Source organism: Theropithecus gelada, chromosome 6 (genome assembly GCF_003255815.1).
Source record: "Theropithecus gelada isolate Dixy chromosome 6, Tgel_1.0, whole genome shotgun sequence".
NCBI classification, from domain to species: domain Eukaryota; kingdom Metazoa; phylum Chordata; class Mammalia; order Primates; family Cercopithecidae; genus Theropithecus; species Theropithecus gelada.
The window spans coordinates 153,461,559-153,488,935 of NC_037673.1; the positions used below are offsets into that span (position 1 = coordinate 153,461,559).

At 42.0% G+C, this 27,377-nt stretch overlaps 1 protein-coding gene and 1 pseudogene across 1 annotated transcript in view; one reads left to right on the forward strand and one right to left on the reverse strand.

Annotated features, from left to right (window-relative positions):
* Positions 1–2,220: 2,220 nt before the first annotated feature.
* The window catches only part of TIMD4 (T cell immunoglobulin and mucin domain containing 4), a 43,198-nt gene continuing 18,041 nt past the window's right edge, over positions 2,221–27,377 (reverse strand). The window contains exons 6-9 of the mRNA XM_025389426.1: positions 9,492–9,541; positions 5,278–5,395; positions 3,623–3,662; positions 2,221–2,406 (exon numbers count right to left, since the gene is read on the reverse strand). Coding sequence (XP_025245211.1) covers positions 2,322–2,406; positions 3,623–3,662; positions 5,278–5,395; positions 9,492–9,541 — 293 coding nt within the window. The 3' untranslated portion in view covers positions 2,221–2,321. The remainder of the gene's footprint in view (positions 2,407–3,622; positions 3,663–5,277; positions 5,396–9,491; positions 9,542–27,377) is intronic.
* On the forward strand, positions 7,315–7,910 carry LOC112626526 (annotated as a pseudogene).

Genomic DNA, 27,377 nt, shown 5'->3' on the forward strand with positions numbered 1-27,377 from the left:
AGCATCGTTTGAACCCACCAGGCAGAGGTTGCAGTGAGCCAAGATCGTGCCATTGCACTCTAGCCTGGGCAAGAAGAGCAAAACTCCATCTCAAAAAAAAAAAAAAGAAAAGAAACAGCTGTCAATCTGTTGCTCATTGTTTTCATCATTGGGGCCAATCATTCTGCCCAACTGCAACTGAACAAGTCAGAAGTCAGGCTGCCCTGGGCCAGTTTTTCCAAGTGCCCAGGTGAGGGGGATTTTTACTAACTGCTGGATCAGTGTTGTGTGAACTAATAGGACAAAAACATCTATAGGCTTCACCAGTCAAGTAAAAAGACTGACTTTTTTCCTCTCTTAAATGTAATGTCAGCCGCGCGCGGTGGCTCAAGCCTGTAATCCCAGCACTTTGGGAGGCCGAGACGGGCGGATCACGAGGTCAGAAGATCGAGACCATCCTGGCTAACCCGGTGAAACCCCGTCTCTACTAAAAAAATACAAAAAATTAGCCGGGCATGGTGGCGGGCGCCTGTAGTCCCAGCTACTCGGGAGGCTGAGGCAGGAGAATGGCGTGAACCCGGGAGGCGGAGCTTGCAGTGAGCTGAGATCCGGCCACTGCACTCCAGCCTGGGCGACAGAGCGAGACTCCATCTCAAAAAAAAAAAAAAAAAAAAATGTAATGTCAAGAGAGTTGAAATCCAAAAGATGGCTACCTTCAGAGAACCACGTACTTATTCCATTAATGTTGCTATTGCTCTAAACATGCTGGGAAGTCCTTCACAGAAATGTCTTTCAGATCTGGTTTACTTTCCACACTTCTACCCAGCCAGAAGCCCCTCTCACTGAGGCACACATGTTTTTTATTCATTCATTCAACAACTGTTTGCTTTAATCTCTCTCCCAGGGCTCCTCATGTTAGTAGTTATTAAAGTTTTAAAATAAACCTGTTGTTACTGAGGAGCATATTTCCATGAAGTATATTTAGAGAAACTTATTTAGATTGCCTTGCTTTCGCATCCAAGCACTGCCCCTGGGTGAATATCCCTGTCATTCACCCCATTTTACTCCCACGGACTCCTTCCTGTTTCCAAAATTAAATTCCCCAGGCAAGAATTAGCATGTGACACTATGGTCATCTTTAAAGACACTCAAATGTGAAAATAAAATTATAGAAAATTTAGGAGTTTTACAAGTGAGTCAATGTTGGCCAAGTGCAGTGGCTCAAGCCTGTAATCCCAGCAATTTGGGAGGCCAAGGCAGTCAGGTTACCTGAGGTCAGGAGCTGGAGACCCACCTGACCAATACAGTGAAACTCCATCTCTACTAAAAATACAAAAATTAGCTGGGCATGGTGGCACGCACCTGTAGGCCCAACTACTCAGGAGGCTGAGGCAGGAGAATCGCTTGAACGCGGGAGGCGGAGGTTTCAGTGAGCCGAGATTGTCCATTGCACTCCAGCCTAGGCAATAGAGCGAGACTCCGTCTCAAGAAAAAAAAAAATAAAGAAGTGAGTCACAGCTATGGTGTGATTCCGTGTCATTTCCTGCAATGTTAATGAACCATAGGCTCTGTGCTGCTCATATCATACCTGCAGCGAGACAATGAACTCTTAAAGCTAGGCATAAAAGGAGAGATACAAATACATACGAGATGAAGGCAATTAGGGTAACAAAAGAGCCAGAAATTGTATCCCGGAAGCAAGGAAATTTGGAGAAACATGAGATTTTCCTTCCAACAGCTGAAGAGTTAACAGCTCTCCAGTACTTCCCAGCATACTTAGAGCAATAGTAACATTAATGGAATAAGCACATGTTTCTCCAAAGGTAACCATCTTTTGGATTTCTACTCTCTTGACATTACCTTTAAGAGAGAGAAAAAAAAAAAAAGTCAGTCTTATTGACTGATGGAGCCTATAGATTTTTTTGTCCTGTTAGTTCACACAACACTGATCCAGCAGTTAATAAAGAAGAGATGTTCCGTATAGGCACGAGGAGCTCAACTAGGACCTATAGGCTAATGTCATCCGGAGACAGATTTTGCTTTAAGTATTTCTTAATCTCAGAAGTGCTCTGAGATTGAATGGACTCCCTTGGGTGTGGTAAGGAGTTCACCCTCACTGAAAGTGTTCAAGTGTAGTGTGCAAGATCACTTAGCAGTGATTCCACAGAGATGATTAGAGCACGGACAGAGAAGGTGTGGTCTCTAAAGTACCTTTCATTCATGAAACGAAAGCAAGACGTGGAATAAGTGAATCCTTTTTATGAAACAAAGAAACCTCCTAAGACTTATTTTGACACTTGATTGTCATGCCGCCATCCTCAGTCTAACATGCTCCTGCATTGTTAGAGGGTAAAAAGTCCATCTTCATCTTCCCTTCCATGCCGCATGTCATTGAGGACATTTTTACTATCTCCAATGCAGTCTAGCCTGTAAACAGAAAAGAGGGGCTGATAATGGGAAACACAAGACTGGAAAACAAAACAAAAGACAGATGCTGCTAGGTTACAATGCAACTACCCTTAAAGTTCAAAGGGCTCACAGTTCATTCAGTCTAAGCTCCACATTTTATAGATGGGAAAACTGAGGCTGCAGGGGAAAAAGAGTTTCTGCCAATCCATTATAATGAGGAGATAAAAAAAATTCTTAGCAAAATATGAAATCATGATTTCAATACATTTATTTACCAAAAGGTCTCTAAGTATGACCTTGAAAGGTCACCTTGCTGGGCATCAATTTTCCTTCTTGTTAATACATATTGTGGTATTAATGCAATTAATTAGTGAAGGCAAGGCCTTCATTAATAATTTACATCAAGTTCCAGCACTTTGGGAGGCCGAGACGGGCGGATCACGAGGTCAGGAGATCGAGACCATCCTGGCTGACACGGTGAAACCCTGTCTCTACTAAAAAATACAAAAAACTAGCCGGGCAAGGTGGTGGGCGCCTGTAATCCCAGCTACTCGGGAGGCTGAGGCAGGAGAATGGCGTGAACCCGGGAAGTGGAGCCTGCAGTGAGCTGAGATCCGGCCACTGTACTCCAGCCTGGGCGGCAGAGCGAGACTCCGTCTCAAAAAAAATAATAATAATAATAATAATAATAATTTACATGAAGTTTTTACATTTCTTTTCCAAAAGCCAAGGAATAGGGCAGATAGCTAAAATCCCTTACTAGAGAATCTTCAAATACCATTTTTAAAAAGGCCCCAAAACAAGCTACTCCCATGGTCTAATGGGGCAGAGGAACCAACTCCCAAGAATAATATTCTACATGCTTTTTTCACTTTCCATATTGCCAACTCTCCTCAATAAACTCCAGTTTAACAATGGCCTCTTAAACTAATCTACCCATAGGTGAACAAAAAATTTCAAACAGAGTAGAGGGCCATATCACCTTCTTTCTTTTGCATGCTATACTTCTATTAATCCTACCTGCCTTGGTACTGGCATTTTGTTCAGACACAGTGTTAACCAAGACACAGGTTAATGTGAGCTAAATCTGCACAACTTTTTCACTTCTAATGTCACATTTTTCCAACTCTATAATCGGAACACAAGCTCAAGTCATTAAACCACTGAGTAGTAGCTAATCATTTGTAACAGCTTGTACAATCATTACAACACCCATTCATGCAAGATCAATTACCTTGTGTGTTTCTGCAAACAATTGGTTTCCATGAGTTTCCCTGAAAAGACAAGTCCACAGTGTGAGCCTAGGGGCTGCGGTGCATAGAACATGCAAAATGCTGGGGGAATTCCAGTACTGCTTCCCAAAGAGCAGACATAGGCCAAAGGTGAGAACCAGTGGCTGGCTGTGGCAGAAGAAGCCATTCCCCTTCCCAGGTCAAACACTTGCTATTTTAGACCACAGTCAGTGCTCATCAATTACACAGTTGTTCCAACATTCTGGGCAATGGTGTTAAGCTATTTCATTTTGAGTCATCTGTCTATCCAGAATTCAAGTACTCACTTGGGTTTTAAAACACTTCTTTATGAGACATACTCAGAATTTTCCGAAACTGTAACCATGCCTTTGTAGGAAGACTAACAGCAGGATTCCAGTAAATTTTAAATTTCTTTTTGCACCTGGGGCAGGTGTTGAACTATACAAGTTTCACTATTATTCAAATCAGCTGAGATGGTTACTAGTCTCATCTCCTGCCATACTGCCCTGACACAGCTTTTGTTAATGAGTACAGAACAATTTATCCGCATTTTACAACGGTACCAGGTGCCATGTGCCTATAATTTGTATGAAAACCATAGGCTCTGTTTCATGGCTCGTTTTTGTCGTGTTTTAAAACTTCTGGGGGTGGGGTGGGGGTGGGATGGAGGTGAAAGGTCATGGAGCAGCTTGCGAATTTCATGAAAACTATAGACCTTGTCCCCTGAAAAATGCAGGCATGAACACATAAACACTTTTGCACAGATTTCAAAGGATTCACATTACCCTTGAAGTCCATCTGTGGCCTCTAGGTTAAGAAAGCTTGCTTTTAGGGAACACGTAAGAAAATCAGAATCAGGCCAGGAGTGGTGGCTCATGCCTGTAATCCCAGAGCTTTGGCAGGCCAAAGTGGGTGGATCACCTGAGGTCAGGAGTTTGAGACCAGCCTAGCCCACATGGCGAAACCCCCTCTCTACTAAAAATACTAAAATTAGCCCCACGTGATGGCACGAACCTGTAGTCTCAGCTACTCGGGAGGCTGAGGCAGGAGAATTACTTGAACCCAGGAGGCGGAGATTGCAGTGAGCTGAGATTGCACCACTGCACTCCAGCCTGGGCAACAGAGTGACTCTCCGTCTCAAAAAAAAAAAAAAAAAAAAAAAAAAGAAGAAGGAGAAGGAGAAGGAGAAGAGGACTGTTCATGGTCTTTGTCCTGCAACAATCCTAGCCAAAAGAAGCGACAAGCTAGGGTTTTCTCAATCAAAGAACAAAGGAAGTGAAGAAAGTGAACAAAGAATAGTACTTTCCTCTTAAGGCAGTAATAGGGAGAAAATGAATTAGGCACGTCAAGAGTATACCATCAGGACTGGCACAAAAATGTCCAATAAATGAAGGTGCTTTTCTTCCGCTTTTTTCCCTTTTCCAAAATGTGAACTCTACCAGGAGGTTAATACACAGAGCCATTAGCAACTTGTGGAGAATGAGCTTACCTGTTACATCCCTGACCGGGATGGGAACAATGACAGAACTGAGTCTCTTTGGGGAGGGATAAAGGGGAAGGAAGTGGAGACAACTCCAGATCCTCCTGCAGTCGCCAGGGTTCTGAAGTGCTCCATCACCTGGCCCTCCCTCCTTACCTCTCAGGAGAAACGCCATGAGCAATGCCAAGAGCACAAATCCCAAGGAGGGGGCGAGGATCATCAGTAGTTGGGAGATGGGCATTTCATTCTTCATGGGCACGGGCATTCCATCCATCTGATGGGTCACAAGCAAGGAGATGGGCCCAGTCACTGCTAGACATCACTCTCACAGGATGACATCCTGGCCTAATAGTACCTTATAACCACCAGCAGTTTCACTACATTTTCACTACATTTCACCACCTTTTGCCAAAAATCTCTGAAAACCTAAAACACGTGATCCATATCCCAAAATTTTCCAAAGTGTTAGACATCAGACATAAGGAACTGTGGGGCTTAGGGGTCTGAGGATAAAAAATAACTGTTGTGAGCTATGTTTTCCACAGTCAAATCTCTTTCCTGGCCACTGCTCAAATCCTTTGAGCTCTCCCTAGCCCTGCGCCACTCTTTTCATGGCTGACTTAGGCTACTAGAGAAAACAGGATTAAAGAGAAAATGAAACTTAATTTCACATTTTCTACAGCAGTGGTTCTCAAAGTCTAGATGGGAAGCCCATGAGATCAAAATGATTTCCATGGGACATTTTTTGCCATTTTCACTATCATTCTGTCATGAGATGTACAGTATACTTTCCCAGAGGCTATGTGATGTGTGGCGTCATTGCTCTCACTTATACAGAATGTGGAAACAGATATGAGAATCCCTCTGTCTCCTATTAAGCCAGATATTAATGAGACTTGCAAAAAACGTAAAACAATGCCATTTTTCTCACTAATTTTCTCATTCGTTTTTCTCACTCATGTTTTTTCAAAATAGAGTTAGTTGCCATAAAACATACTATGTTAGCACAAAGCGGGTTTGTTATTTTTAAATAAATTGATTTTTAAAAATGTTTAAAATACAGACACCTGTATGACAAACTTGCACATGTACCACTGAATCTAAAGGAAAAGTTTAAACTTTTTTTTTTTAATTTTAAAAATGAGATGATATCTCACTATGTTGCCCAGGCTGGGCTCAAGCTCCTACCATGGCCTTCCAAAGTGCTGGGATTAAATTTTTTTTTTCTTTTTCTTTTTTTTTTTTTTTTGAGACAGAATCTCAGTCTGTTAGCCAGGCTGGAGTGCAGTGGTGCGATCTCAGCTCACTGCAACCTCTGCCTCCCGAGTTCAAGCAATTCTCCTGCCTCAACCTCCCACGTAGCTGGGGTTACAGGCACACACATCCAAGCCCGGATAATTTTTGTGTTTTTAGTAGAGATGGGTTTCCACCATGTTGGCTAGGCTGGTCTCGAACTCCTGACCTCAAGTAATCTGCCTACTCAGCCTCCCAAAGTGCTGGAATTACAGGCGTGAGCCACTGCACCTGGCCTAAAACATTTTTTTTAATTGTAGAAATGTCTCCGTTTTTTCTGCTGAGCAGTCTAGAGAATAAAAAACAAAACAAAGTCTCAGTTTTAAGAAACTGATTTTTTTTCTTTTGTAGAGACAAAGTCTCGCTCTTGCCCAGGCTAGAGTGCAGTGGCAATGATTACAGCTCACTGCAACCTTGAATTCCTGGGTTCAAGCAATCCTCCCACCTCAGCCTCCTGAGTAGCTGGGACTATAGGCATGCATCACAATGCCTGGCATTTATTTTTATTTTTTAAATATTTTGTAGAGACAGAGTCTCACTATTTTGCCCAGGCTGGTCTTGAACTCCTGGGCTCAAGCAATCCTCCTGCCTCGGCTTCCCAATGTGGGATTACAGGAGTGTGTCGCAAGACCCAGGCTGTTATTTTTTTATTTTTTTATTTTTTGAGACAGGGCCTCTCTCTGTTGCCTAGGCTGCAGTGCAGTGGCACAAACAAGACTCACTGTAGCCTCAACCTCCTGGACTCAAGTGATCCTCCCACCCCAGCCTCCCAAAGTAGCTGGGATTACAAGTACATGATACCTTACCCGGCTATTTTTTTTTTTTTTTAATGTTGCCCAGGCTAGAGACTGAGTTTCAAGAGTATAAAAAGACCCTGTGAGAGTCCTCACTGCCAGTAACATGTTCAAGGTGATTTAGAGGTCCATGGGGCTGGCCAGCCTGAGCCTACTCACCTTCAAAGTCTATGTGGCACCAAGAAAGGACTCCCCTCCCCAAAATCCCATGAAGGTTTATGAGCTTTTACTCTACTAAATTCTCGAGGGCCAACCTAAACATGCAGAGGAGTCAAGGACCCAGCTTAGGAAAGCATCTCTCAGCTTTGACATCATCATGAGCTATATGCAAGTTGGTGTCAGGAAAGGTACTCCTAAACGAAGCCCAAGATGTAGAGTTTGGTTCAATGGGAGTGAGACAGCTATGAATATCTCTAAAATGCACCTGCTGGATTTTTTCCATGACTAGGTGTGATTGGTTTTGCTGGCCTTGTTGGACTTCTTTTGGCTAGAGGTTCAAAAATAAAGAAGCAGGCATTTCTATCTGGTTTCATGGGATTAGCAGCCTCTATCCATTATCCACAACAAGCCATCGAGTTTGTACAAGTCAGAAAGGAGAGATTATATCAACGGGGTTTACAAGGATACATAGCTGGGGAAGATTTTTGGAAGGAGAACTTTCTAAAGCCAGGAAATGTGAGGAATTCATCCGAAAATAAGTAGAAAATTCCATGCTCTACACATTTTAATCAGTTATAGGTAAGCAACAGAAACTTCATATGGTCAATCAGTATTTTTACAGAAAAATGGCAGAAAAGTCAGTATCAAATATATTAAACCGGCGTTCTTCTTCAGGAAAAACTATACTAGGCCTCTGTTATCTTGGGTGATGCCATCCTACAAGCAAATGAATCTGAAATCCTTTCACTTAGAGATAAGGCATAAGCCTTGGAACTCCCTGTGCTCATGTTGCTATTCACATACATGATTAAAATCCAAGTTAAAAAAAAAAAGAGTATAGTCCAGGCATGTTGCCTCACGCCTGTAATCCTGGACTTTGGGAGGCCAAGGCGGGTGGATCACTTGAGGCTAGGAACTCAAGACCAGCCAACGTGTTGAAACCCCATCTCTATTAAAAATACAAAAAATTAACTGGGCATGGTGGCATGTGCCTGTAATCCCAGCTACTCAGGAGGCTGAGGCAGGACAGTCACTTGAACCCAGGAGGCAGAGGGTGCACTGAGTCAAGATGGCACCACTGCACTCTAGCTTGGGCAAAAGACTGAGACTTTGTCTCAAAAAAAAAAAAAAAAAAAAAAGGAGCATAAAGGGACCCTGATATCAAAAAAATTGAGAGGTGCTGCTCTGTAGGCAGGCACTGAGGCATCTTGCTGGGGCTATGCCATCTCCATTGACCAAGCTATGCTCTCTCCCTCCCTTCCTGTTACATTCTCTAACACACAGAATCCCAGAGACAGTGGGCACAGCAACCAGGACAGGACAACAGACAGTGTCTGACAGAGAGATGGGGAAGAAGAAAGAGGGGATGGGGAAACTTTATTTATCCTTTACAGACTTCTGTACTGCCTGAAAGCTTTCACTTAAAATGGCTTGAATCACTTTTGTAATAATAAAAATAGTACCCTCAGAAAATAAGAGAAATATTGATGGCAGGTGTTGATTCTGCAGTATGTCATGAATTCTGGGTCACACAGAAGGAACACACAATGATCTTGCATGTTTTTTGGTTTTTGTTTTTGCTTTTCAAAGCATTGGCACATATAGAAGTAACAATCAAGGTTATTTCTGCCAAGAGTACAAGTCTATAAATTCTTGGGCTGTTTCATAAACATTGCAATGAATTTTTCTAGTTATCAATATCCTGCTTTTCCTAGTTCACCTCTGCAAAACTCTGTGGATTTTTTGTTTGTTTGTTTGTTTGTTTGTTTTTTGTTTTGTTTTAAGAGACAGAGTCTCCCTCTGTCACCAGGCTGGAGTGCAATGTCACAATCTCGGCTCACTGCAACCTCTGCCTCCTGGGTTCAAGCAATTCTCATGCCTCAGCCTTCTGGGTAGCTGGGACTACAGGCATGTGCCACCAAGCCCGGCTAATTTTTGCATTTTTGATAGAGATGGGGTTTTGCCATGCCGTCCAGGGTGAGCTCGAATTTCTGGCAGAGAGTGATCCGCCCACCTTGGCCTCCCAAAGTGCTGGGATTATAGGCATGAGCCACTGTGCCTGGCCACTGCTGTGGATTTTTACGATTTAAGTGATATACTTCAAATACTTCACAGATTGTTTACCTGTCCTGTTTTTGTTGTTTTGTTTTGCTCAGGAACTGCAGTGTCGGATGCTGGGAAGGAAAAGAGAATAAAATGGTTATATGTCTGGTGGGGGAATAAAATATCACATCCTGAAATAGGTAATTAAGAGCCCATCTGGAACTGCAGCTGCTGTATTTAATTATTTAATCCCGTGTTTTTTGTATAATCTATTTACGCATATTTGTTTTGATATGGTTTTAATGTAAAGTTTATCTGCTATACAACATTATCCCCCAGGAACATCTCCATTTTACAGATGGGTAGAGTCAGGCATTGGGCCAGCAGGCGATTGGCTCTAATTTTTCTGTAGGCCTCAGCAATTCATTCAGGATTTTTATCCAGCAAGAAAATGTGTCAGTTTTCTATAACAAATATTTACTGAGCACCTACTATAGGCCATGCAGTGTGATAGCTATACCTTGGACCTCACAGAATTTACAACTTAGTGCAGAAAACCAAATGTAAAAATGTAATGTAAATAGTTGAAAACATAATTAGTTACAAGTGCAAAATTCTGGGGAAAAAAAAACCAGTATGAGTTGTTATAGGGACATATCATGAGGTTGCCAGACTTGTTCTGGAGGGTCAAGGAAAACTTCCTTGAGAATGGGAGTTTATGCTGAGAGGTGGAGTCATGTATTCATAATCTATAGTTGAGTTACAAGGGAACCATACTGAGAATCTACCAAATGCTAAGCACTGTTCCAGGCACTAAGAATACTGTGAGACTGCGGCAAGGCCCCTACCCTCAAGAAATTTACAGTCCATTAGAGAAGAGAGACCGAAAGATGATTTCAGCCTAACAGGCCAAAGGTAGTGATGGAGCACACACAGGCTGCTGGAAGGGCAGGTAGAGGGAGAGGCATTCAGCTCAACATTGTAGTTCATTGAAAGTTTTATCAGAATAAAGGTTCATGAGGACAGAGTCCCTGTCTGCTTGTTCACCAATGGGACTCTGATACCACCTGGCATATACTTGGTGCTCAATAAATGTTTGTTGAATAACACTTCTGAGTTAAGGTCGTATAAGAATTAGCCAGGCAAAGAATGGTGGCAACGGTGTTTCAGGTGGACAGAACAGCATCAGCAAAGCTGTGGAAACAAGAAAGAGCGTGGCGCCCACGTCAGACGGCAAGCGGCCATGAAGAGGTGAAATGAGGGGTGGTAGCTGCAGGACATGAGACAGGTGAGCAACAGCCAATCAGGGAGGGCCTTTGTTTCCTGATGGTGAGTCTCCATTGGATTCTGTAGGCAATGGAAAACCACAGAAATGTTTAAGCATGATATGGTCCAGTTAGGAGGAAAAGGGAACAGCCAAGATGACAGTTATCATCTAATTCCAGGTCTGAAATTCTGAGCTAGTAAAACTGAAGAGAGAGAGAGATTTCAGAAATGCTTAGAGGGGAGAACAACAGGATATGGATGTTGAATGTGGGAGTGAGAAAGACAGAAAAGTCTTTGTTACCTCACCAGTTCCTACTTGAGACAGCTGACCATGGCCTGAGCTGTCCACTAAGACTGAGAACAGGGGCAGGAGTGGAGAAGGGTAAGTCTAGGGGAGAAAGGTGATGAGTTCACATTTACAGACACTGAGTGACTGTGGGGCACATGCAAGCAGAAGTCGCCTAACAAGCCTCTGATGCATTTGAATCTAAATCAAACTCAGGAAAAGGGTGCAGCTGGAAATACTGATTTGGGAGTCATCAATATCCAGGGAGCAGTTGACCTCCTCAGAGTATATAAGAAATCCGGCCTGGGCACAGTGGCTCACGCCTGTAATCCCAGCACTTTGGGAGGCTGAGGTGAGGGGATCAAGAAGTCAAGAGATCGAGATCACCCTGGCCAATATGGTGAAACCCCGTCTCTACTAAAAATACAAAAAGTAGCTGGGTGTGATGGCGTATGCCTGTAGTCCCAGATAATCGGGAGGCTGAAGCAGGAGAATCACCTGAACCCAGGAGGGGGAGATTGCAGTGAGCCGAGACTGCCCCACTGCACTCCAGCCTGGCAACAGAGAGAGACTCCATCTTAAAAAAAAAAAAAAAGAAAAAGAAAAAAGAAAGAAAGAAATCCATGGGCTGCATGTTCAAACAGAAGAGCAGGATCCTGGAAAACATCAGCATTAAAAAGTAGGCAGAGGAGGTGGAGGAGAAAAAAAAAGAGAAGAAATGGTCAGAGAGATCAGAAAGTAAGAGCAGTATCAGAAGCCGGGGCCAGGAGGAAAACATCCAGGAGGGATGTAAAGTCATATGTACAATAAAATCTTAAAATAGAAACAGAACTTCAATAAAACACACAGGGAGAGGTCCTGGATATAATAAATACCTAAGCTAATAATTAATGAAATTGATCATTGTTTCCCCAGAGCTTCCTTTGTACTTAAGGCAAAAGGATAAATGTGGGAGATTTTGTAAGGCTCAGAATTTGGTATCAGAGAGCTGATCTGTTCATCAGGAAAGTGACTTGTTAAATGCCTAGGAACAAAGGAGAAATTCAGCACGTTTTCATATCCTAGAACTAAGTTATTGTTGTTGTTTTTCTCTCTACAATTATCCCCTACAGTTGAAAATTGCAGGTAAGAATTCAAAACTCCTACCCTTGTTCTGTCAGAATCCTGTTGTATTACAATCATTTGTGATGAATAAGCCTGAAATTGAAACCATCAAAGGGAAAAGCCAGCCTGGGTCAGTTTTATCAGAGCTAATCTGTATTTTAAATTGGAATCGTCCAATGGGAGAGACATTTTGCAAACACAAATGCTGCTGCATGATACCAAACAGCACTTTTTTCCTTCTTCTTCTTCTTCTGAAGATGCTAAAAGCCCAAATGGGAAGCACTCCAAGGGCTACAGTGTCATACACCGAATGGTAACACTGAGGACAAGTTGATGGTGCTTTTTCTTCCTTGTGAAAAGTAGCCATGCCAGTGGCGAGGGGATGGGGGTTAGAAACGGCAAAACTACTGATTTCCAGGTAGTCTGTGTTCCCCCAGCCCTTAGATTCTCAAGTCCTTGAACTCTGACACATGTGTACTGAGACAAAGGCAGGAGCCTCCCAGAACTTGGTAGTAAAGCAATTCTGCAAGACGGAAGTATAATGAGTAGCATAGTATGACTACCCCCTCTCCCCACCAAATCACATCCACCCAGAAACTCAGACTGTGACATTGTTTAGAAATAGTGTCTTTGCAGATGTAATTAGTTAAGCTCTTGAGAGGAAATCATTCTACATTTAGGGTAGGCCCTAAATCCAATGATTGCTGTCCTCAAGAGAAGGGGTCACAGAGAGACACACACAGAGAAGGTCATGTGAAGACAGGAGAGATTGGAGTGATGCTGTCATAAGCCAGGGAATCCCCAGAGTACCAGAAGCTAGGAAGAGGCAAGGAAGTGTTCTCCTTTAGAGCCTCCAAGGAGAGCATGGCTGTGCCAACCTCTTGATTTCAGACTTCTGCCCTCCAGAACCGAGAGAGAATAAAAAGTTCTGTTGTTTTAAGTTTCTGGTACTTTGTGTTACAGCAGCCCCAGGAAATAAATTCAAAGGAATCAACACACAAAGATCGAAAGCAACCTTAAACGGGGGTAACCAACCTAAAAAAAAGTCAGGAAGTGGGTGCTGAGCACAGGTAAGAAGACTAAATCCAATGAAAGATCCTAGTATTAAACTACAAAGAGTATAACTCCAATGTCATATTATTATTATTAAAATTCCGTTGAACTTTATTTATTTATTTATTTATTGTGGAGACAGAGTCTCGCTCAGTCGCCAGGCTGGAGTGCAATGGCGCGATCTTGGCTCGCTGCAACCTCCGCCTCCCAGGTTCAAGCGATTCTCATGCTCAGCCTCCCAAGTAGCTGGGATTACAAGTGTGCACCGCCAATTTCTTGTATTTTTAGTAGAGATGGGGTCTTGCTATGTTGGCCAGACCAGTCTCAAACTCTTGGCCTCAAATGATCCGCACGTCTCGGCCTCCAAAGTGCTGGGATAACAGGCGTGAACCACTGCACCCGGCCTCACACTGAATATTTAATCCTCATAAGCAACCCTATGAGGCAGACATTATGCCATATTGCCAGTGAATAAACTGAGGCCCATGGGGTTGAGCAATGTGATGGAGGTTGGACAGGTGGTAGCTGTGCAGCTGGTATTTGAACTGTCTGACTGACATAAATACCTATACTGTTAACAACCTCATTACACTGGAGCTCAAGTGCCTTGTACCATGTAAATAGCATGTCCTACTGACAGAAGAAAGGAATGTTCAGGACAGTGATTTGCACTGAATGTAGCAAAAGGATAGTTTAGGACAGTATTCTCTAAAGAGGGCTTTGTACTTACCATGAGTGTAGTAGGCAATCCACTGGCTGTGGGGAAAATGACATCTTCTATTTACATTTATGTGTACTTTCTCTTTTAAACATTTTCCAGAAGGATATATTTCATAGTGTACAGAACAAATTGGTAAACAAATATAAATAAGCATCTTAATAATAAGAATACATTATTTTTCATCAGAACACATTATTAGTCTGGTCTAGAGAAGAAGGAGTCATTCATCTCTCAAATGTAGTTTGGAGACTGTGGTCAGCAAAATAATGACACCCAAATATGTCCATATCCTAATCTTCAGAAACTGTGAATATGTTCTCTTACATGGCAAAAGAGATTTTGCAATGTCATTAAGTTAAGGATCTTGCAATGAGAAGATTATCCTGGATTATCTGGTGGGTCTAATGTAATTACAAGGGTCCTTATGAGGAGGCGGCAAGAACATTAGAGAAGTCAGAGGATGTGTGATAAAGGAAGAAGAGCTCACAGAGATATTTGAAGATGCTATGCTGCTGACTTTCAAGATGAAGGAAGGGGTCACAAGCCAAGGAATGCCTCTAGGAGCTAGAAAAAGCAAAGAAACAAATGATCCCCTAACAAATCCAGTATGAATATAGCCCTGCCAACACCTTGATTTTAGAGCTTCTACCCTCACAACTGTGAGATAATAAATTTGTGCGTTAAGCCAGTAACTGTGAGGTCATTTGTTACAGCAGCAACAAGAAACTAACACAGAGACAGTGGTCCCTAAGACCTTCCAAAAGAACAGTGGCTCTGGGACAGGCACAAGAGATGAAAGGAAGATTGACTTTTCACGTTAACATTTTTTGTATGCTTTGTACTTTTTCCATGTGTGTGTATGATGTATCTTAAATTAATTAAAATTTAAGCAATAACAAAACAATCTTAACATTAACTCCACTTTTCCTAGGTACATGGATTCACCAAACCTTCTGGTTAATATTAGATTTTTCTACAGGATGAGTATGTGTTTTCAGGAGGATTACAGGTTAGGTCTCTTGACAGCTAGAATTCTGTTAGTATATTGGCTTTCTAGCTTGTATTTTGGTCTCTTGAGTTCTTGGTAGGCATGGGCACTTTGGTAAAATGAAATTCCTGTAACATTTAACTTTAGATCTTGGAGTATTGCCAAGTGCTTGCACCTCAACCGTCTTCACTGTGGCATCCTGGGACTCTGCCATCACTAAGTATTTATCTCAACTTTTCTGGCTGTGTGACCTTGGCTAAGATACTTTCCTTCTCTGAGCCATAGTTTATTCATCTGAAAATATTAATATTTCACCAACTGATCTCCTATGTCCTTTTTAACCTTTCTAATTCTAGATATCTTTTTACAAAGAATTTTACTGAGAAAAATTATCATTACACAATACTCTTTTAAAAGGATATAAAACTACACTTAGTATAGGAAATGAGTATGCAAATACTTAAAATACATACAGAAATTCAATTGTGTATTTTTAAATATTTGTATACTCATTCCCCAAAGAAAACTAAAAAGAAACATAGAGACTGAATACATCTGCTTTCAAGTAGAAATACCAAGAGAATTATAATTATTCTTCCCAGTACCATTTTAATTTTGTCTAATTTCTAAATTTTATCAAATGTGATTTTTTAATGGTAAATTTTCTTTGTATCATGTGTTAATCACTGGAAACTCCACGATGCTTGAGGCAAGAGCAAATTCTTGGGGTGTGTGTCATTTCCCCGAAGCAGCATCAAAGCGACCTTCTATGTGAAACCTTGAAGACAGGTGTTAGAAACCCAGTAACCCACAGCCAAAAAACGGTTAGAATGATGCTCTTAAAAAGGGACACCCTCCAGATCTGAAAGTACTGACATGGAAAGCAAACGGCCCAATAGATATATACTGCTTGTTTTTTTATGTCCAAAGAATTTTTAACAGTAAGTACATATAAAACCCAACAAAGGCCTGCTAGGATTAATACACTAGTTAATTGTATTGTGCCAGCGTCAGTTTCCTGGTTTGGACAATGTGCTATCATTATGTAAGATGTGATCATTTGGGACACTGGAGGAATATAGGAGAACCTCACTGTACTATTTTTGCAAGTTCTCATGAGCCTAAAATTATTTGAAAACAAGCTTTAAAGAAAATGGTTTAAGGGCCAGGTGCAGTGGCTCAAACCTGTAATCCCAGCACTTTGGGAGGCCGAGGAAGATGGATCACCTGAGGTCAGTTCACCACCCGCCTGGCCAACATGGTGAAACCCTGTCTCTACTAAAAATGCAAAAATTAGTTGGGTGTGGTGGCGGGTGCCTGTAATCCCAGCTACTCCGGAGGTTGAGGCAGGAGAATGGCTTGAGCCTGAGAGGCAAAGGTTGCAGTGAGCCAATATCGTGCCACTGCACTCCAGCCTGGGCAACTGAGTGAGACTCTGTCTCAAAAAAAAAAAAAAAAAAGAAAGAAAGAAAAGAAAATGGTTTAAATATCAGCCATTTCACAGTATTCTATCGAATATATGAATGGTATATAGCAGCTTTGTGGGAAAGATTTCTTGAATGAAACTGTTTAATGAAATTTAAAGTGAGTTTAAAAGAACATAGAATGATTTTGAAAAGAAAAAATTGAAAGTTTTTATGAAAAACAATAATCTATTGTTATGAGGAAAATTAAAAAGACTGGGCAAGGATCACGCCTGTAATTCTAGCACTTTGGGAGGCCAAGGTAGAAGGATCATTTGAGGCCACAACTTTGAGGAGAGCCTGGGAAACATAGCAAGATGCTCTTTCTACAAAAAAATTTTTTAACAGATTAGCCAGGCATTCTAGGCTGCAGTGAGCTATGATCAGGCCACTGTACTACGGCTTGGGCAACAGAGCGAGATCTTGTCCCCTCCCCCCTCCAAAAAAAAATCTGAAAAGTAAAAGGATATAGTCCAACCTGTAACAGTGGTAATCTCTTTATCTGTTGGCACTACAGTGGCACTCCAGGTTCAAGCGATTATCCTGCCTCAGTCTCCTGAGTAGCTGGGATTACAGGCCTGGCTAATTTTTGTATTTTTAGTAGAGATAGGATTTCATCATGTTGGCCAGGCTAGTCTTGAACTCCTGACCTTGAGGAGCTGTGATCCGCCCACCTTGGCCTCCCAAAGTGCTGGGATTACAGGTGTAAGCCACCGCGCCCGGCCCTTTCTGGCCCTTTACAGAAAATGTTTGCAGATCCCTACTGGTCTACTGGTGCAAAAACAACCCCCATGGTTTCAAGGAATTAAATTTAATTGTAAGAGCCTTCAGAACTTAGGGTGATGATAGACTTCCTTTTCAACATGGCTGTGCTTACCGTGGTACACCAGAACCTGCTCTGTCACTCAATTAGAACTGTGCTATGTGCAGTTCTGAAGTGGCATTACACTTTTAGACAAGAAGATATTTTAAGAATCCACTTTTAATATCCCCATTCCCATCCTATTCATAGAAACTTGCTTTAAAATTAGCAGAGACTTTCTCTTTGAATACATTTATTGAGTGCTTACTATGTGTCATGTACAGTTATAAGCACTTCATATAAATCATCGTTTTTTAAAAAACTTGAGACAGGGTCTTGCTCTGTTGCCTAGGCTTGAGTGTAGTGTTCAATCAGGGCTCACTGCAGCCTCAACCTCCCAGGCTCAGGGTATGCTCCCACCTCACCTCTGCTTCCCAAATAGCTGGGACTACAGGTGTATGCCACCACACCTAGCTAGTGGTTTTTTTGTTGTTGTTGTTTTTGGTTTTGGTTTTGGTTTTTTTGGTAGAGATGGAGTTTTGCTATGTTATCCAGGCTGGTCTCAAACTCCTGGACTCAAGTGATCCTCCCACCTCATTTTCCCAAAGTGCTGAGATTACAAGCATGAGCTACCACTCCCGGCCAAATTATCACATTTAATGCTCATAAACCCATTTTACAGATGGTAAACTGAGGCTAAAAGAAGTTACATTGATTGCCCAAGGTGACACAAACAATTAAAGGATATTTGAAACCAACTCTGAATGACTCAAAAAAAAAAAATGTTTTTAACGAGTCTGACAGAAAAGAAAAAAAGCAGATTATAATCCTACTTGAAAACACAAATTCTCTAATGAGTGAGCTTCAAGCCAGAAATCAACTGAAAAGAAGAGCACTCTGTCTTCTCAGTGGGTGCATTTTAAAACAGATATCACATATGTTGACTCATCATTGAATTCATAGATGCTGGGACTCATCTGTCCTATGTTTAAAACAAAATTAGTTCTGAAATAAGTCAACTCAAAGATACAATTTTAACGCAATCCTGGAATTTTAGAAGTGACAAGTGCAAGCCTTCAGAGAACAGTTTCTTTTCTTTCATGGGTAGCCTCGGGCTTACGCTGCCCCCTGTGGATCATGGGCGATATGGTCTTAATATATCCAAAAGACAGCAAAAGAATCCAAAAATCACAATCTGAATGTTTAAGAGTTGGGAAGGATTTGAAATTGTCTCTTCCAATTTCTTTTTTTTTTTAATTTGTCAAGAGGGAAGCTGAAATCTAGAGAGAAATGTTCATTTGCACAAGATTTTACATAAATAACAAAGGAAGGGACTACCTATTTTGCTGACCTCTACTCAGAATTCATATTTTCTGACCTTTCTCAGCAGCACTAATACAGATCTAGAATTTCAAAACCCCTGTTGAAAGTGGAAGCACACATTTATTGAATTCGCATACTTGCTTTAAATTCTGAAGGCCTCTACATGTTTTTATACACTTAAATGAATATATACACTTAAATGAATAAATCAACAGAGCATTACATACATCCAGGCGTTCCTTAGGTCAAAGGGAAGAATTGGGTGGGGTCCATGTTGGTAATTATGAAAGAGAACAGAGAGCAAGTTGTGTTCGCACCCAGTGTGTTTCAGAAAGAGGAAGAAATGGTGAGATACTGTCACATTTCACGCAGATTAGGTAGATAGAAGAAAACCAGAGATTCTAGAACACCATTGTTCAAGAGGCACCTTGGTTCTGAACCTTGGCCTCAACCTTCCACTGCTCTTGAGACACCCTAGCAACAAAATCTTGTCAACCCTGTGAGAGCCTAGAGTCACCTCCTTAGGCTTCTGTTCTCGTGTGACAATAGCCAAGGGTCTCAGTAGAGCACAGATAAGACCTCATTCCTAATCGTTCATCACTGGACTCTCCTCTGGAGGGCAATGTCTAGCACTGTGCTTTGCCCACACTAGCTGATCAATAAATCTTCACCGAGGCCAAGCGCAGTAGCTCATGCTTGTAATCCAGTGCTTTGGGAGGCCTAGGTGGCCAGATCGCTTGAACGCAGGAGTTCAAGACCAGCCTGGGCAACATAGGGAGACACCATCTCTACAAAATAAAAAAAATTAGCTGGGCGTGGTGGCACATGCCTGTAGTTCCAGCTACTCAGGAGGCTGTGGCAGGAGGATCCCTTGAGCCCAAGAGATCAAGGCTGCAATGAGCCATGATCGCACCACTGCACTCCAGCCTGAGCTGCAGAACGAGACCCTATCTCGAAAACAAAAGTAAATAAATCTTGATTGAGGGAGGTAGGAAGATCTGCATTTGACCTAAAAGCCTCAGAATTATTGATAACAACAACAATAATAATAAATGGCTACCATATACTGAGCACTTACTGCATGCCAAGTGCAATGTGAAGTACTTCTCGTGTTCTTAGTTGATTCTCAGAAGATGCTCGGCGGTAGTTACCATTATTGTCCTCATCTCACAGTGGGAAACTTGTGGCCTAGAGAAGTCCAGCAACTTGCTCAAGTTGCATAGTAGGAAGGGACAGAGCAAATCTCGGAGCCAGGATCATCTACCTTCGGAGCCCAAGCTCTTATCCTCTGGGCTCTATGGACTTTGGAAAACGTGGCAAGATGAGTGCTGGAGACTGAATACAATGGGAACAGTGGTTCATGCCTATAATCCCAGCACTTTGGGAGGCCGAGATGGGCAGATCACCTGAGGTCAAAAGTTCAAAACCAGCCTGGCCACATGGTGAAACCCTGTCTCTACAAATACACAAAAAAAGAAAAAGAAAAAAACATTAGCCAGGCATGATGGTGTGTGCCTGTAATCCCAGCTACTCAGGAGGCTGAGGCAGGGGAATCACTTGAACACAGGAGGCAGAGGTTTCAGTGAGCTGAGATGGCGCCATTGCCCTCCAGCCTGGGTGAGAGAGTGAGACTCCATCTCAAAAAAAAAAAAGAAAGAAAGAAAAGAAATGAAACCCCAGTCCTCCACCACCTGGATGGGTACAGTTTTTGGAAAAGAGATTATAATAATCATTATTATCAATGATTATTATTGCGAGTACAACGTAAGCATCTGAAAGTGCACAAAGCACTTTCACATACATTATCTTATTGGAGCTTTAATATGAGTCTATGAGCTAAGCAAACTTGGGCAGACTTACTGAAAGAGGAGGAAAGGCCAGGCGCGGTGGCTCACGCCTGTAATCCCAGCACTTTGGGAGGCTGAGGCGGGTCATGAGGTCAGGAGATCCTGGCTAACACGGTGAAACTCCATCTCTACCAAAAATACAAAAAACTAGCCGGGCGTGGTGGCGGGCGCCTGTAGTCCCAGCTACTCAGGAGGCTGAGGCAGGAGAATGGCATGAACCCAGGAGGCGGAGCTTGCAGTGAGCCGAGATCATGCCACTGCACTCCAGCCTGGGCAACAGAGCAAGACTCTGTCTCCAAAAAAAAAAGAAAGAAAGAAAGAGGAGGAATGAAAGCTCTGAGGGGTCCATGTCTTGCCCAAGGCTGCATTAGTAATAATGAGAGCCAGTGAATGGTAGTGCAATGACATCTGATTTCAGGTTCCACTTCTTTTCCCCTCCATTGTACTGTTGAGTATCACAGGGTTCAACAGTCCCCAATTACAGATGGTAGATCTTGCCAAAGGGCATTTGTACCTTTATTTGTTGACTTGTTTACAGGGCAAAAAACAGAGAGACCACACTGCAGAACTCACTGAGGTTTACTCATTTATTCTATCCGCTGTGAAATCAGAGACCTCTCCAGTGCCTAGAAACCCCTCTCCGGCTCTGCGTCCAAGAGATGTTTTGACTACAGAGGGGGGCCACCCAGCTCAGTTTGTTAGCCATCAATGGGGACCTATCTTGGGGCTGGCTTTGTGTTGTGTTTCAACAGCTCACCCCTTACTTCTTTTTCACTCTTTGTTTCTCTTACATGGATATACATCTTTTAAAACTTGGCAATTTTATTTGATCTTATTTGGTTGACATTTCTGAAGGTGAGCTGTTAGATGTTAGAATTACATGGGTTCAATTCCAGTGTTATTAATAAAAAAATTGTACAGTTGGTAGACTAAAATGCTATTGTGGGAAAAAATAATAAGAATCCACTTTTGTCCTTTTCCTGTATCCCCCAGCCGGGTTACTAACTGATTCAAGCCTGTGAACAGCACTGGGCATGAGAGATAAAACAAATCTGTTAATACCTCATGAAAGATGTTGACTTTGAAATCAAGTGCATCCAATTTATTTCTTCCTAACAATGGCATTGGTGAGTACAAATGTCGTTTGCTTCATTCCTCTGCCTTTCTCTGTTCCTTCTGCTGAACTTGCACTGAGAATGGCAATTCCTCCTACAACTTTTCCATGCCCTTGATCAGCGAAAGGCTCAGAAAAGTGTCAGGTTCTGACAGGGCTCAATTTTATCTTTACTTTATTAAAATAGTGCAACGTAGGGCAATGAGCTCTAATTTGGGAGCCAGAAGAGACTCCTACCTAAGGATGAGTGCTCACTCCTCTTTAAACTTTTTAAATGTCTCTGTGCCTCAATTTTCTTATTTGTAAAATAAGGAGAGTGTACTATACTAGTAATTCCTAACTGCCTTCTTGGGACCAGGGCTGTGGCCTCAAAAGACTCATCTGAGGTTTGTTAAACATACAATTTCTTGACCCCACTGCCAGAGGTTCTCATCTGCAAGTCTTGGGTACACTAAGGAGACCTATATTTTTACTGAGGTCCCTGTGATTCCAACGCATGATCAGGTCTGGTATTCATGGATGAGATGACCTCCAAGTTCAAGGTCCTGGTTCCCCAGTCTTCTCCTACCTCCTTGAGGTCAACATGAGATCTGATTGTTCTCACACCTTCATTTATTCTCTCCTCACCCTCTTCTCTCTTATCTCCAGGTCTAGATCAACCTACCTCTACCACATTTGACTGCATCCTCCTATGCCATGCCAGAATACACCTTGCTCATTCAATGGCTCCTTCCTTCTCTACCCTGCCTTCCCTCTAAATTTCTTGAAAGAACATCAAACATTCATCCTCTAGCAATTGCTCATTTCGGGATTTCATGAAGTCCGCCCACAGAGCTCATACTCTCTGTCCACTTCGTGGTGACCCTGCTGCAGTACACAGTCACCTCTCTAAATGCCTCCTCCTAGAATTTCCTAATCTTTAACTACACCCTCCCTAGGCTTTGAGAGCCCAGATTCCTCTGCCCTTGTGCGCTTATGCATCCCATTCTACTTTTGGTATCTCCCTGTCTAGCTCCTTAGCTGACTTAGGAGTAGCTCCTTAGCTGGCTTTCCTTCCTCCACCACAAGCTCCCCCAGCGTACTGCTTCTTTGTGGGGAGAGAGTCTTCCTTTGCACCTCTTCATTTCTCTCTTCATCTCACACAATATCTTTAGGTGATTATACAGGAAGTTCCATTATCCCTCCTCTGCTAATGAGGCAAGATAATAAAATGTGTAAGAGCTCAGGTTCAAGCACCAAAGAGACCTGGGATTCAAATTCTGGCCAATTTTTTAACCTCTTCAAACCTTAGTTTTTCTCCTTTATCATGGACCTTATAATAGAATCTTCCTCGCAGATTTAGACAATTGCTCACAATGAGACAATGCACTGGACACATTGAGCCAAGCCTTGGCATATAATAAGTACTCAATAAGTGCCATTTATGAGCAATGACCTCCTAAATTATATCCTTAGTCTTGTACTATTCCTTTTGAGAGAATATGCATGAAAGTATTGGTATACTGGCAAGTCTTTATTTAGCACTTATAATGTGAATCATTGTAGTAATTATTTTGATCAGATATAAGTGCCAATTAGCAAAGACACCCACCCAGGAATCCATGAGTCAGCCCAGACCCACACTTCCAACTGCCTGTTAGACACTTCTCAGAGGCATTTCAAACTCAAGATCTCACACACAAACTTAACTCTTCCTCACGGAGCTCCTTTACCAGTTAACCCACACATTGACCCATTCTCCCAGCTGCAGAGAATTAGCCATCCTTCATTCTCCACTTAGGCCACCAAGTCCTCTGACTCCTAATTGCTAAATGGCTGTTACTCTGTCCCCTCTCTATTGTTACTGCTGCTATCATTCTAATCTAGACACTCATGCTTCACCTGAAGTATTGCAGGAGCCTCCAGCCTTGCTCCCATCTAATCCATCTTCCATATCCTTGCCAGAGCAATTTTTCCTAAAACAACTGAAAATGTCACTCCCTACTCAAAAAACGTGAACGATTCCTCATGACTCTGAAATAAAAGATAAATTCTTTAGTCGATCATACAAGTCCCTCAAGAACCTAGACCATTACCAGCTTCCTATCCCTATTTTTGGATTAAACCAGACTGTTAAATAATCATCCAAAGACATCATGCTTGTTTTACATTTGCCTGTCTTTGCTCATGCTGTTCTTCCATCCTGTTGGCTCTTCCCTCCTTAATAGCATTTTCTCCTTGAAGAACCAATTCAAAGGTCAATGAGTAAAATCAGCCCTGACCCTGGCCCTCATTTTCATTTTCACCTCTTCCATCTTGGGCCCCAGTGTACCTTTTCTTACCTCTATCTCAAAGCAGAGCTCACTAAAGGATGGTTTGTTATGCACAAGCCTGTCCATCCCACTGAAGTGTGATCACTTTAAAGATGAAGGCCATGACTTACTCATTTTTACATGTCCTATGCCACATAAAGTAGCAGGCAAATATATTACCTATTGTCATATATCCAAACCAAATGCCAGAGTTACACGGTACAGATTTAAAATTCCATGTCCAACCACATTTCCCTCTGAACATGCTTCTATGGAAAGGCCAGCTTGTTTTGGACCTCGAAGCTTTGACTGGCTTTGCAAAATAAAAATATATAGTAATAGAAAAAAACTGTTTCTCAACTCATCCCTAACCCACTCCCCCATATTCTTGTCCCTGGGACCAAGAAATAACTACCATTAAGTATCACAAGGAAAGAAAAATGTTGTTATTGTCAGAGCAATCTTCATTTTTCCCAATTTGAATATTGACAGCAAAGTCCTCATGTGTTTTTTGGTGCTTTCAATTTGAATTTGCCCTACAGTTTTGACTTCCTGCTGATTATAGATATAATGATTCATTTGGGGCACAAGAAAAAGTGAAACCTCATATTTTAGGAGTAAGTAAGGAACCCTGCCTTCAAGAAAGCTCTGCTGAGAAACAGTAACTGCCAGTCTGGGAGCAAAGACCAGCTCCTCTACATGGGATCAGGACCACTGGCCTCTTGCCTTAGCTCTCTTCCTAACTCACTACAAGGCTTCTCTCAATTCCTTGGCCTTCTCTAGGTCTCAATTTCCCATCTTCTTAGTTTCCTAGTATTCCACAGACAAGACTTCCGCCCCGCCCCCCGCCCCCCACATCCCCCAGAAGTTCGTAGACACAAGTTTAAAATCCCTGAAATGTGAGTGTGAGTCCCAGTTCTCCCTCTGTCTAGCTGTGTGACCTTGGGTAAATCATTCTACAACTCTGAGCCCTATATCTGGCATCCAGAGAGTGGACGTTAGAATTTGCCACACTAAGTAGGTCTTCTTTGGTTTATATCTGCAGACCAGCCACCTAAAAATTGGAGGAGAGCATTGAGCTAGAAGGCATGTACATGGAGTTGCTTTGTAAAATAAATAACACAAACCTGGAAGCATTTGGATGGCAAACTGGACCACAGCTCCTTTTCAGCTGTAACTTGATTCTCAAGCCTAAATTATAGACTGGAGCCTCAATAGATTGAGCAATGTGAGAACAAAACAACTGAGAGGCAGTTGAAAATTAAAGATGTTCACCCACAGGAATAAAACCAGTAATTGAGAGTTCTACAGAACCATCTAAACAGAGCTCAGTGAAAAGCTTTCAGAATCTCAGATTTATTCTAATACTGAGAATTACTACTATGAGATTGTAAAAGCTTTTGTAACTTCTCAGGGTTTGTGATTTTGTCACTCCTCAACTGTTTCCCTAGTGTGATTAGTAGTTAAAAAAATCGTAAAACCAAAAAGTATCTATGTACTTATCAGGAACAGCCAGTCAATTGGGAGCTGGCAGAGGTGGCCTCTTGTTACCCTGCTGGACTGCCTGAAAATGAAGGTTTGTGATCTGGAATAGCAGCAGAGATGTAAAGAAAAGAAAAAAATAGAAGTCCCTCCTAATGACTATTATTTACAAGCCAATAATTATGTACTAGGCATTTTTCTCATGCATATTGTCACTTAACAGCCCTACACAATAAGCACTACTGTTATCCCCATTTTACATGTTGAGGAAACTGAGATTCAGAAAAGGATAGAAGAAATAACTCACCTGAGATTCTACAAGAAAAACAAAAATCTCACAAAATGGCAGAGGTAGGATATAATCAGGAGCCTTTGTGCTCCCTGACTCAACTCTTTCAACTCCCACCCAATGCTACCCAACAGGCTACGAGAACAAAGTACAAAAAAGAAAGGATAGGAATTTGAGATGTTATAGAGGCAGTGAACATAAGCCGGAGATACAATCAGTAGGGAACTTAATCCCAGGCCACCTGATTTTATTTAGGAAATGGCATAGTTATGTGGCTTTTTATGTCCTGGCTTCGGAGTCCCTACCCAGTAGAGATGGGGCCTTTTGGGAGCAACTGGGGGCCATTTCACACATTCCTGCTACCAAACAAAAAATAAAATGAATCCCGGCTGGGCGCGGTGGCTCACACCTGTAATCCCAGCACTTTGGGAGGCCGAGGTGGGTGGATCACAAGGTCAGGAGTTCATGTATAGTCTGGTCAATACGGTGAAACCCCATCTCTACCAAAAATACACACACACAAAAATTAGCCAGGGGTGGTGGTGGATGCCTGTAGTCCCAGCTCCTTAGGAGGCTGAGACAGGAGAATCACTTAAACCCAGGAGGCAGAGGTTGCAGTAAGCCAAGATTATGCCACTGCACTCCAGCCTGGATGACAGAGGTGAGACTCTGCCTCAAAAAAAAAAAAAAAAAAGAAAGAAAGAAAGAAAGAAAAGAAAAAAGAAATAAAATTAATCCCATAAGCGAAAAGGTATGATCAGAGTTCCTATGTATCGAGGTGTGAGTTTGTATTACTCTAACAGATTTGGGGGGAGTGGGACCTATGTCATATTTTCACGTGAGTTGTTACCGTTGTTTTGTCTGTTTGCGCTTGCATTTTTTACTGAATTATAGTTCCTAGCCATTTAGGGCTTTGTAGAATATTTAGAGAATTGAATGAAAGTCCTGGACTTTGCCCCAGAAAAATATGTGTGCATACATACATATAATTATGCATATAATTTCAGGAGGGTCATGCCCTTCCCGCAAGAAGCTCATCTACAGATATCCCCCATCCAGGAATCCATAGGCATAGTTTAAAATCTCTAAAAACTGGGTATGACTCCCAGCTCTCCCGCTGTTCAGCTGTGTGATCTTAAGACAAGTCACTCTACATCTCTGAGCTGCATTCTAGGCAGCCTTAAAGTGGAGGCAAGAAATTGCTACCCTGGGTCATGCTAATTTTAGAGAACAATGATTGACAAGACCCTCTTTAAGGATTTAAATCAGCCCGCAACCACGGAAGTTTTGCCATCCGAAAATTACATGAAAAAATGGAGAGGGAATTGAGGATTGTTAGCCAGAGAAAGAAAAACCCATAGAAGCCTGCAGGCCCTCTGAAGTGGGTTGAAAGGGTTTTCATGTGAATGAAGATGTAGTCTTATTCTGTAAGAGGCACCAGAGGGGAGACCAGGAGGAAGCAGAGCAGCATGGTGCTAGAGTGATTTAGAGTTGAAAAGACATGGGTTAGATCCAGGTCGGCCATTTACTGGGCAAGTTTTTAATCTTCAAGGGCTCTAAAATGGAGGTGATACTGGTACCCATTTCTTAGGAATTTGTGGACAATCAAAAGAGATAATACATGTAACATGTATGGTGTTAAAACAATGGCAGACCTATAACGGTAGGTGTTAGCTTCCCTAATAAAGCCTCTGACCCTCCATTTCTCTACCTATAAAATGAGGATAATATCTATAGTTGCCTAGGAGGTTGTTGTGAGATTCAAATAAGAAAATTAATGCAAAAATGCTGATCATAGTACCTAATGCATAGATAAGTCCTCAGGGGATGTTAACCACAATTATCACTATGAATGTTTCATTACCAAAAGAACAGTGGGAAGAGAGGAAGTAAGGAGTGAAAGAATTTTATTTCTATCTGTTTTTATGTATCCCTAAC